The sequence below is a fragment of the Amblyomma americanum genome, chromosome 10 (assembly GCF_052857255.1).
Source record: "Amblyomma americanum isolate KBUSLIRL-KWMA chromosome 10, ASM5285725v1, whole genome shotgun sequence".
Lineage (NCBI taxonomy): Eukaryota > Metazoa > Arthropoda > Arachnida > Ixodida > Ixodidae > Amblyomma > Amblyomma americanum.
Window position 1 is genome coordinate 68,952,552 of NC_135506.1, and position 12,899 is coordinate 68,965,450.

Genomic DNA, 12,899 nt, shown 5'->3' on the forward strand with positions numbered 1-12,899 from the left:
CCTAACGAAAGAATAGTAAACGCTAAGGCAGCAGCTCGTTTAACCAACTTTTATGGGGTGTCACTGCTGACCTGGCGGGGCTCGGGCTTTCTGCATTGTGTTCTGGTCTTCATGAAGACAGTGACGTCTTTATAGATAAAACAAACCTGTGATCTCAGGCCTTGCAGGATTTTATTGGAGCCTCGGGAAGAAAAGGATATCAAAACAAACCTGTTTCATAACTGGAAACGTTTGTAAGACACTGCGCTAAATCAGCTTTAATAATAGTTTGCAGCTTCCCTAAACGTATTCTGTAGCGCAAGAAAAAAAAAGCGCGCACTGTCGTCGTCGCATTATATTTCTCGGGAGTGCCGAGCTCCAAGTGAAAGGCGAGCTTGATAAAAGGGCGTGGCGTATGAGAAACATGTTCTGCTGTAAGTAGACCACCCGCCGCGGTGGCTCAGTGCTCAGGGCTGCTCAGGGTGGCTCAGGGCGCTCGACTACTGATCCGGAGTTCCTGGGTTCGAACCCGACCGCGGCGGCTGCCTTTTTTTATGGAGGAAAAACGCTAAGGCGCCGTGTGCTGTGCGATGTCAGTGCACGTTAAGATCCCCAGGTGGTCGAAATTGTTCCGGAGCCTCCACTACGGCACCTCCTTCTTCGTTTCTTCTTTCACTCCCTCCTTTATGTCTTCCCTTACGGCGTGGTTCAGGTGTCCAACGATATATGAGACAGATACTGCGCCATTTCCTTTCCCCCCAAAAACCAATTATTATTATTATTATTATTATTATTATTATTATTATTATTATTATTATTATTATTATTATTATTATTATTAGGTAGACACAAACGTAACAATACGAAAAACATAGTTTAAGAAAAGTGTTATCCACACACAGTTAAGTTCAGCACCAAACTGGAACATAGCTCATCACTCCTTTCGTGTAACTTTATTTTGTCTTCGTTCAGTTAAACAAAAAAGCCTGTGCTCCCCAAAAGTCCTGCAGTGAAGTTCTTTCTTTTAGCGATGTTCATTTTTAGTGAAGTTTTTCTTTTCTTGTCATATTTTTTTCATATTTTGTCACTCCCTTCCTAATGACGTTTTTCGCTGCGTTGCCGACAGCAAGCTCGGGCACGCGAGGACGCCGAGATGAAACGAACGGAATCAAGAAACGACCGGCTCGCTGAAACAAGGAACAAATGCACGGTGAAAGCAACGGCGCGCCCAACACCGCATCGTGGGGCACTGAAACACACGGGACAGAAGGGGCAGTTCGCGTGCTGGCGTAATATTCGCGTGCGTGCCTTGGGACAGCCCGCTGACTGGCTTTTTTTTGTACCCCCCCCCCCCCATTTTTTTTTTCAGTGCTTAAAAAAATGCCACCGCGAGAAAAAACAAAAGATACCTCGCTTCGTGTACACGCGCGCTCAAACTCTTAGCAAAACGGAACATTTGCTGGGCATTCGATGTACTTGGGGATGGCGACGTCATCCTCTTGAGCGGGTGTTCATCTTGCATGCGCTGGCGACGCTGAATAGAAAGAAATAAACACAAAAGAAGAAGGCAAATTAGGGAAGGAACGGAGAGAGACACAGGAGTGGCAGCATACTAACGACGCGCGCACCTCCCCCCCTCTCTTTTTTTTCTCCTTGAAAATTCTGAACAAATGCGTGAGCACGCTCGCGCTGCGTTGGGGCGACGTCGTACGTAGGAGAGAGAGAAGGAGGTGGTGTGCTTGCGGCCGCACCAAAATGCTGGGTGTGGTTACTGCTCTTCGACTCGGACGGAATAAGAAATTGCAGAAAAAAAATAAACTGCTCGCACCCACGCCCTACGGGTGGCAAGAACTTTTCTTTAGAAAAAAAAACGATCTCTCTTTTTATTTTGCGTTTCCAGTAGAGCGGGTGAGATGTTTTGTTTTTGTTTTCATAGGGTCCACGCCTTTGTTGGCCTGGCGTGCAAAAGATACTTTTCAAAGGCGCTGGTGTGTGTATGTGTGGGTGGGGGGGGGGGGGGGGGTTAAAAAATAAAGAGGGGTGTGTATGCGATGGTCTAGTATGAAAGGCGTGGGCCAGGGGTGCCGGTGGAGAATCTAAAGCAGCGCGCATGGACCCAAATGGCGTTCTTGCGCACAGAGCGGTTCTTTTGCTCCTATAGAAAGAACGAAAAAATATTTGTGCGCGAAAATTCAAGAATACCGGCCTAAACTCCTCGTGTAGGGTAAATGGCCAGCTACTTTTATCTCCTGTCTACACCCGGTATTCGGAAGCGCTCAAAAAGTCAGTAAAGTCAGACAGCCTCTTTGGGGTGAACTGGTGACATCCCTCTTAGGATATCTGCACAGCAGCGGTGGCCTAGTGATTCCAGCATCCGCCTCGTAGGCGGGAGGTACAGGGTTCGACCCCCAGTGCCACCCGTACCTACAGGCTTTCCAGTGGCCTGCAGGTGCTCGGTTTCTCGCTGATGAATTGTGCTGGTCGGAAAATGCGCCCGTGGCTCCACCTCGTACAAATAGAAACAGGTTAGCTATAACGCTTCTTGGCCAAAGCCGCCCTGCCACAATTAAAGTTATATGGTGATCATCATCATCATCATTGTAGATATGTACTGGTTGCGGTTTGGCTTAGGCTCAAAAACTCACTTGGTACAAACAGACGCATCCATTATGCAAGGCAAGTGCTATGCGGACAAGGTTCACTCTATCATATACTGTATACGCGGAATATCGCCCGGCCGTCACTCTAAGGGCAGCTGCCGTTTTTACGAGTCCTTCAGAATTTTAACTTTTCGTCGTGAGCATATTCAATGACAGTGATATAGCCGTGGGCGCGCTGCATCTCTACGTTTCTTCAATAGCGTGATCACAACCAGGAAACAGGTTCCACCATAAGCCAGTTACTGTGTACAGGATGTCCTTGGGGTGTGGAAACATTGGACTGGCCCCTTTTATATTCGGCGTATACGTTTACTACTTTCTGCAGTCCTGATTTGTGTTCCATTATCCAGCACTCCTTGCAATACTTCGCTGTGCGTAGCATGCTGTTAACTTATATTTCCTCTCTCTAATATTTACCCCGTACAGTCCCTGACACTTGAGTCCTGCGTCGGTACGCATTCGTCTTTTGCGGGCAATATAGTTTAATTTCGTTTTATCTGACTGACCGTCGTCCCCTGTATGCTCTCTTCCCGTGTGCAGCAGCACCAACAGCAGCAGCAGCAGCAACAGAAGCAGCTGGAGACGGTGATCCCACACCTGCAGGAGCAGCTCCAGTTCATCATGGTCCAGCAGAGCCAGGTGCTGCAGCAGCTAAACGGCCTCAACAGCGGCTCCTCGTCCGGGGCCCACGGAGGAGCTGCTATCGCCTCTCAGGTGAGGCGTCATGACGAGTAACACCGGGTCACTGCATGCACAGCTCAAGTACCACGTGTCTGGTTAGTTCTAGGCCTCAGTTATCCGGTATACGGTCCCGCTGCGATAATCTTCAGTCCACACTGGCTGGTCCAAAAAAAGTACGAAAGAAAAAAAAAGCACTCGTCGTTCTATGCTATAATACTATATAGTCGGATCAGCTCCTCCACCTCCTGGTAGCTTTAGTGATGGCCACTGTGCCTTTCGACGCACCACAGAATCCCCGAGGCGAAGATGTGCAGTTTTTGTCAAAAATATACAGCCCAAGAGGTTTGCTTCCAAGCCGTGTAGCCTGACTCTTAAACACATTTGACTGTCCTAAGCCTGGGAGGGTTGAGGACTTAAGTTCCTCCCGCCTTCGTGAAATTAGAGTCCCTGAATATGCAAGAGGAGCCGCGCTGTAGGTCTCAGAAGCAGACCCCTTGGGCTGTATACTTTTGACAAAGACTGTACGTAATGCGCCGACCCGGAGTGTCAGCGCTAGCTATTATATCCTGAGCTATTTGATAATACAAGCTGCGAAAACTCTCTTAAGACTAGCTAAAGTGAAACCTTGTTGCTTTCTTCTTGGTACACAATTCAGAGACTAGCTTATTGTCACGCCGCTTGCAGCCTTCAAATCAACTGCCCAGGTCTACTCAAAGAATGGATATGCTCGAGAAAGGAAAGTCTCCGGGCGCTGCCACGTGCTAAGTTCGAAAAACCGGCCGCAGGTTATGGATGGATCTTGATTCGGAGTTTCGTAGCCATGTTACGTATATACCTGCATGATGGCCCTCACCGCGGCTGCGTGTGGCGGATCGCAGGACGCGTCACCCGGCGGCGGCAAGGGGTCAGCGAGCGGCAAACCGGGGCGACAGCAGCTCCAGCTGCAGCTCCAACAACTGGCGCTCCAACAGCACCAGATCATGCAGCAGCTGCAGATCTCACACCGCCAGTACCTGCTCGGCCTGCCGCCGTTCCTCCTGCCGCAGGGTAGGCACCACCCTCTCATCCCTCGCACTAACGGAGGAATCCGTTTCGTCTTGCTGTCCAGGGTACTGTTTCTTCTCTCCCCGTCGACTGTTTCAAAAGAAATACGCTTCCGACGTCTAGGGCTCCCAGCAGAACGAGCAGCTTTGCAGCACTATATACCATTTTGCCTTCGCAGCACCGCGTTTGCTTAAAAAATTACGGAGGCACTTAAGACCGTTAAGTGCTTTGAAGGAGGGAAAAGCAATGTTTTAGTTTTATTTCTTTTATATTTACTTTCTGTTTCCTTTATATTTCCTTCTTGTTTCCTTTTTATTTCCTTCTTGTTTCCCTTTTTTGATAGCGTTCTTTATTTCCTATTTCTTTTCTATTTCCCATTTCTGTTCGATTTCGTATTGCTCTTCTGTTTCCTATTTCTCTTCTGGTTTCTATTTCTGTTCTATTTCCTTCTTTAATTTTTTTTCTTTTTAATGACACATCTACTCATTAGCATACAGCCTTAAGGCAGCGCATATATTAGGTTCACCTTCGTTCTCCTGGAAGCAACGCGGTTTTGTGGCCTGTGGGTCGCGTGCTCGCCTCACCATGTAAAAGTGCCCGGTTCAATTCGGCGCACCTTCGGAAAAAATTAAATTTTTCTTCGATACCACGGTGACGTCATCTTGGCTTTTTGGGACCACTGCTGCTGTTCAACGCCGGGGTCAGTCGCCGATGATCCATGTGGTGCTTTCGCATCAATAGTTTCGACATGGCGTTACCGTATACAGAGCGACCTGCTCACAGAGCGAGACAACGCATTGTCTTTGGAAGAAAGTCGCCGCCGGGAAATTTGCTGCTGATGTTCACACTCACTGTGCTGGCAACACTTGTAAAGTGGTAGTTATATTTCATTTACGACCCGCAGCGCGCGGGAAAAGAACGCAGTACTACGGAACCTTTCCGAGCGGCTCAAAAGGGCGCTGCCGAAAAAAGGCGTTTAGGAGTCGTTTTTTGCCGCCATCGTTTTCCCGTATATGATTGGTCACTGCCGATTAGGACACTGCTGCTGATAGGTGACCAATGGCGAAAAAGCGAAAGAGTGGATTCTGCAACAAAATACGGCCCTTGAGGGCCGCTCTGTTTGAATGATCAGGAGGGAATGAAGTTGAGCAATTCTTGAACGTGGCTCTGGCAGCCCCAGAAGTATGCGCCTTCGTGCGGCAAACGTGTCTACTTTAAACGTAGAAGCACTTCGAGGAACAGGTGAATGAAAACAACTAATAGATATAAGCGAGACTGACACTGTCTGCAGCCGTTTCTACGCGTGCGGGGCCATATTTGATTCAGTTGGTGGCCGAAGTCTGACTGTCCAGACAACAAAGGAGAGCTGGCCTCTATTTGAGATACACCGGCCCGCCCAGCTATAGGCGCATAAACATGTTACATGCACGCACGCACGAACGAACGAACGAACGCACGCACGCACGCACGCACGCACGCACGCACACACACACACACACACACACACACACACACACACACACACACACACACACACACACACACACACACACACACACACACACACACACACGTACGTGTTTTTCATTCCACGATGACAGCAATAACTTTAAATCGGTAACTAAGTTAGAGCAACGTATGTATACTCCTATCATCTGTTCTTCGCGAACGGTCGGCCGCTGTCCGGTTGCACTCGCGTATGCCCCTATAGCCGCGTATAAAAATGATCGACCTGGCATGCGCCACACGGACTGTACTCATTTCTTTCGTTGTTTCTTTCTTTCTTTTTGTTTTTTATGAATGCTTCAGTGCTGTGGCTGTCACTGCAACATTTTAGAATTGCTCTGGGTATCATCTATCATCGACTCCACCCCACCTCCCCTTTCTTTATTCGGGATAGCCGCGCGGATAGCCCATTTCCGTGCGGACACGCACTGGCAATTGCCGCGTTTTGAAATTTTCATTCTCGACCCCGTGTCCCTTTTCTTTCTTGCGCCTGTATTTATATCGCCACGCCTCTGGGTGGCTCACATAGTCGCGCCGTCTTGCGATAGAAATACGCTGACGCGCGACGCTCACTCAGCCGCATTCTCCTCTTCCCTATTTCTGGACGTCGTCGATAAAAATGGGGAAAACCGCCGGGGGAAAAAAGGCGGGAGTCGCGCCCAAGGAAAAGCTCCAAATTGTTTCCCTCCTCCCCCTCTTTCCCGACCGCAGCATTCGCGTTCGGACGCACCTATCCGGCGTGTCTCCCCGGAATGGCGTGCACGCCATTCCGGGGGGAAAAATAAGAGGGAGAGAGAGAATGGGGAAACTCGCTGTCTCGTCCGCGAAAAGATGCAGTAGGGAAGGAAAGGGGAAAAAGGGAACGACCAACAGGACAGACCTACAGGGCGGCGGTAAACGGATCGCATCAGCGTCTGGGGCCTGACCACACCCCGGTGGATATGGACAGACAGACGGGAGAGAGAGGTTGGAGAAAGGGTACTCGCTTGTAGCTGTATAGACTCACAAAATGAAGTAAAAAAGGACAGAATAACAGAACGGTGTCCGGTCGCTCGCCGCCTTGCACGCATCCATCGGAATGAACAGCATGTGCGACTGTTTTGCGGGCGGGCGTCTTCCGTCCTTTTGCCGTTTTTTTTAGCCCGGCGGGGAAAGCGGGGAGGCAAGAAAGAAAGGGAGAAGAAACAAAAGGAAGCCGGGCGAGTCACGTCGTTGCGTGGGCGCGCCGTTTTTTTCCCCGCGATCACGCCGCAATCGCCGCCAATCACGTACACACAATACGCGCGCCCTTCTTGGTCGCCCGCAGCCACTGCACGCCTTGCGTCTTTCCTTTTCAACGTCGTCGGCGTGGCTCGGCTCGCCTGGCTTGTGAGGAGGATATGGGGAAAGCGGCTCCCCATGAATGCACGTGCAGTGAAAACACGCACAATGGGCACTGGGAGTTCCTTGGATGTCCTGCGGACGTCCCGAACGTCCGCGAGACGTCCACGGGAGTTTCAATGTGCATTGGGGTATGCATGGGAAAGGAGGGGGTGTTGGCTGTGGAAGGTCAGGGCGGGAATAGGGATAGAGGTAGTGCGCTTATCGCGTACTTCGCACGAAAAGGTAACATGGTGGTTCAGGTGTCCAACGATATATGAGACAGATACTGCGCCATTTCCTTTCCCCCCAAAACCAATTATTATTATTATTATTATTATTATTGTGCAAGGTGTTACGATCAAAGATTTAGAGACTGTCATGGTGGAAATGAGGACTTCAGGTTTATTTAGATTGCGGCCCACGTGCGATTCTTTAACAGGCACATAAATCTCTGTACACGGGCGTCTTTAAAATTGCGTCGTAGCATCCGAAATGCGCTTGCCATTGGCGGTGCAGAAATAACTAATTTGTGCCCAACTGCCGAACTCCATAGCTCACCAGGGCGGGGTTTTGCCGAAAACCATTCTGAACGCAAACCGAATGAAGATATAAGGGTCACATGAATCAAATATAACGGAAAGAAGCTAGGAGATGCAAAAAGAGACTCATTGGCGCTCCCTATCGCCCAGCCAATACCCTACGTCGATCTGTGGTTGGCCAAAGCTTGTTTTTGTTAAGAGCGCAATAGGCTGTAGCTAGGCGTCTCCTCTAGCCCTCCGTTGCTCTGCATTGTTTTTTTCGCACAACCTGGGAAGTAACTAGCTTCGTTGACCACTTCGCGGGTGACCAGAAGTGAAAAACAAAAGAAAGTGTCGTGCACGGACCCTTTGAAAAACGCTAACAGCTTCCACGAACGAAACGTTTTTTTTTTCGCCCGTTTGCAGGGTATACACGCGCAGCATGGGCGTTGCCGCGATGTTAAGCCTCGCTCCGGCGGCCACCATACGTGTGACGGATGCGATAAACAAGGCTGCAAAACCCAAACCACGTATAACGCCCGCCGACAGGAAACAGGATTCTGTGTCAGATAAGAACGCTTCCTAGACAGACGGCGCGGGCCTTCAAGCAGCGGGCTTGGCGTGGTACAAAGCGACTCTGCGAGGCGGTCGAAGCGTTCACCGAGGCAAACAATGGCGCTGCGGTGTTTTTGTTTGTGCACTGCTGGGGGGTTTGGGGGGGTGCGCGTTGTCGTGTCTGCTGCCTCGACCGGCGTCGCAATCACGATGTTGACACGTGTCGACTCGGGACCGACAGCAACCGCAGCAGCGGGGTCGGGATCTTGCGGATCGCGTTTGGTTTGTCTCGCTGCCGACGTGCGCTCGGGCAAACGAAGATGCCTAGCTCGCTCGCATCATATTTCTTCTGCATCTTCGTTCCTTGTTGCCAACGGTGTCGTCAAAGCCCCTTGTTCTACTGCCTTCTGCGGTTTTTTTTTTTTTGGCATTGTGTCAGGGAGGAGCAATTGGGAGTGCCAGAGAAGCTGAAGAGAATACTGTTCCTTTGCGGTCATTTCGTTTGAGGCACGCGCTTTCTTTTTTTGTTAGTGATATGAGGAATTTTGCAGGCCTAAATGGCGTCAGTTACTGTTGGCGTAGAGTATAACAATTGAAAGCTCTGCTTTTAGCTGCTCACCGATGCACCTAGGCCTTTATTTGTCATGTCGGCCTTGGGAGTGTATGGATAGATGCCAAGAGCGTCTCCATTGAACCGGGGTCATGGCGGGTACCACCGGACGAAGTTTTGAGAGGCTTTAGGATGGATGGATGGATGGATGGATGGATGGATGGATGGATGGATGGATGGATGGATGGATGGATGGATGGATGGATGGATGGATGGACGGACGGACGGACGGACGGACGGACGGACGGACGGACGGACGGACGGACGGACGGACGGACGGACGGACGGACGGACGGACGGACGGACGGACGGACGGACGGACGGACGGACGGACGGACGGACGGACGGACGGGACGGACGGACGGACGGACGGACGGACGGACGGACGGACGGACGGACGGACGGACGGACGGACGACGGACGGACGGACGGACGGACGGACGGACGGACGGACGGACGGACGGACGGACGGGGCGGGCGGGCGGGCGGGCGGGCGGCGGGCGGGCGGGCGGGCGGGCGGCGGGCGGGCGGGCGGGTTGGTTGGTTGGTTGGTTGGTTGGTTGGTTGGTTGGGTGGATTGATTGATTGATTGATTGATTGGGCGGGCGGGCGTGGGTCAAGCCACCTAGCCATGACTTGTGAAATTTACTCTTGTCTTGATTTTAGCCACCAATCAGATAACCTTCGCCTGGTTACTTCTACCCGCTTAAAATCTACTTTTCCTTCACTGTCCTTAAACCCCAATGCTTTGGATAAATCAGCCCCGCTGCTTTCCACTGTAGAGTGAAGCCCTTTGCAGAAAAGTATCAAGTGTTCAGCTGTTGCCTCCTCCTATCTGCACGCAACACAACACAATATGTCTATCTCGTGGTACCTGACTCTATATGTCTTAATCCGCAAAACTACCATCCTGGCCTCAAACAACAGAGCTTCCCCTACAATTATCAATAGACGGTTGCTTATACAATTTTCTTCTTAACGATCCTGTATGTTCCCAGTGCCGATTTCGTCATCATCCCTGTTTTTCACAGATCTCTCGTTTCTTTAACCTTTTTCTTAACCGATAATTGCTGATTTGCCCCCTTACTGCTGTCCAGATATTTGCTTGTCAACTTTCTAGTTCGCTTTCTCCATTTTGTATCAACATTCCTTATATACAGGTATCTGAAAACTTTCCTAGCCCACCGCTTTTCCCCATCTTTCTCAATCGTTCCTCAAATGCTATCTTACTGCTAGCCTCTTTGCTCTCGAACGACGCGCATCCCATATCACCCTGTACCCCCTGATTTGGTGTATTGCCATGTGCTCCCGAAGCTAACCTCCCTAAGCCACGTTGTTTAATTTCTAACCTTGCTTGAACATCTGGTCTCACGCACAGGACCGCATTGTCGAAAGTCAGGCTAGGAACCATCACCCTTTCCAGATCCCTTTTACCACTTCATACCTATTGTAACTCCACAGTGCCCAATTTTTCATGACAGCTGCATTCCTACTAGCTTTATTCATTGCATATGTTCATGCTCTGTCAGATGCTCAGCACCGTTATTTATCCACACCCCAAGGATGCTCTAGAATGTGGCGCCACCTATGATCGCAAGATACAATTGATGCCAGACGTGGGCACACTCAAGATGAATACAGCAAAGCTATCGGTGGCATTTGCGTCTGACATGTTGGAAATTTTTCTAATATCGACCGCACATAAAACGTAGGTTTACGTAGAAATGTAACCAGTATTCGACGATGTTCCCTGGCCTTCTGCGCAACCATCAACGTGATTGCAGCATAAAAGAAGATAGTATATTTTGTCAACCCTCGCTGTTATACTCGGCGGACACTTTGTCTTAGATGGAGCAAGGTGCCTTTTTTCTTCCAGAAAAATGAGCTATGCAAGGGGAGTTTGCTAGCTATCACATGCTACCGCAATCTAATTACAAGCATGCGTAACAAGTACAAATGTGACCAGCTCACAATTAGGCACAAGGGCAGTGCTCATTATTTTCATTGTCGAAGATTAGCACGAGTAAATTGCTGTCCGCACCTGATATTTATCAAATACTGGTATCTAATAAAACTTTTTACAAAGCGAGCCCTGATTAAGTTGAAACATTTGGCTGTGGTTTGCCATCAGACGCAAGTGACGCCACGTGCAGCCCGACGTCCATGCTTGTGGGTGCTCGCACACAAGACGAAGTTCGAGATTTCCTAAGAACAAGCAGCCTATTGGCTGGTATCGCATCTGGAAGAATTCTCGACAGAAACTTCGCCTGATGCCTCCGACAAAGAACAAAGGAAATGCGCTAGCGAAACGTTTGCTGCACAAATATTCCTGGCGTCATATGAACCTTATAGGCTATCTCTGTCACCGGGTGAAAAAGAACATAAAGTAAGCAAGCATGGATCCCACCATACGAACAAGCAAAGATACTCACTGAGCTGCTTCAGAAACCTGTACTCGCTTACCGCAAAACTCCAGCGCGACACTGAACCCCCTGTGTTGCTGCCTCATTGCAGCCCTGAACACGGACCTGCAAGGGCTCTGGAAGGACGGTGTCACGTCGGGCTTGGACGTCGACGGCGGGCCGCTCAAGGGCCTCAACGGCCTCCTGGGCTCGGCCGCCGCCGCCGTCGCCGTGCAGCAGCAGCAGCAGCAGCAGCAACAACAGGCGCAGCAGCACGTGCCTCCAGGTCCTCCGCCTCTGGGCATGCCCACGGCCCAGCATCCGCCCACCACGTCGTCCTCGGGCTCTCGGCTCGTCAACGGCAACAACACTGTGCTGCAGAGCGCCCTCCAGGGACTCCAGTCCCACCAGCAGCAACAGCAGCAGCAGTCGCAGCAGCATGCCTCAGCGGGTGGTCCCCTGTGCCACGGGGGTAACGAGGCGGGCGGCTCCGCGTCTTCGTCACCGTCCACATTCCAGCAGCAGCTGGGGAAGGAGGAGAGGTCTTCCGGTGCCAGTGGTGCCAGCAGCGGGCACGCGCTCTACGGCCACGGCGTTTGCAAGTGGCCCGGGTGCGACGCCGAGTGTGAAGACTACCAGGCCTTTGTAAAGTGAGTGATCCCGCTCATGGCCACGTCACATTCCCGACATGTAACTTGACAATGCCACTCGGTGAATATGCACGTGTCTTCAGCGGTGCTTGGGCACTGATGTTACTTACCTTCAGCGAGCTTGTGGCAACAATTAGGGTCCCCATGGTACAACGCATAACATACTGAAAGATAAGGAATGGGAGCGGAGGGCAGTCTCCGAGGGTGCTGCCCACGTACCATTGGGGGCAATAGTTATTGACCCCCAGTTCAAGTTCCGAATCATGCCGCACTGCATATGTGAGCGCACTCGCCGGTCTCGACACCAAGAGCGCCTCGCCAGCTGGCACCCGCATGCAGTCCGGCATGATTCGAAACTTGGAGGGGAGTCAGTTACTTTGGCCCCCGGTAGTACTCAGGTTCAAAGTGGATGGCTAGAGAGGCCGCACTACCTTCTTAGCCGAGATGGGGGGGGGGGGGGGGGGGGGGGGGGGGAAAGCAGAGCCTGCAGAGAGCTAGGTAAACAATTAAAATAGGAACAGTCATGAGCAAAGAATTGGTTAAGCCAGACATAGGGAAACAGTGGCTGGATAACAGCCCTCGGTCTTTACTGAATGCCACATGTACTGACGATGATGATCATGCCTATCTGAATATATCTATTAAGCAGGCACTGTCGATCCAAAACAAATCATTTGTGGTAATGATGTGATTCTGCAGCTGCAGCATTGGGACATTACCTTTGCGATGTGTCCTCTTTTTCCAGACACTTGAACACAGAACACCAGCTGGATGATCGAAGCACAGCACAAGCCAGAGTCCAGATGCAGGTTGTGTCTCAGCTGGAACTGCAGCTGGACAAAGAGCGGGATCGGCTCCAGTCCATGATGGCACACCTTCACATGAAGCCGCCGAATGGCAGCTCATCTGGCTCTGGCAACAAAGATTCGGTG

The 12,899-nt window shown here is 50.8% G+C and overlaps 1 protein-coding gene across 1 annotated transcript in view; it reads left to right on the forward strand.

Annotated features, from left to right (window-relative positions):
• Positions 1 to 12,899, forward strand: part of FoxP (forkhead box transcription factor P) — a 548,205-nt gene that overhangs the window by 520,063 nt on the left and 15,243 nt on the right. The window contains 4 exon segments of the mRNA XM_077639369.1: positions 3,180 to 3,353; positions 4,199 to 4,367; positions 11,430 to 11,967; positions 12,713 to 12,896. Of these exon segments, the coding sequence (XP_077495495.1) occupies positions 3,180 to 3,353; positions 4,199 to 4,367; positions 11,430 to 11,967; positions 12,713 to 12,896 (1,065 nt within the window).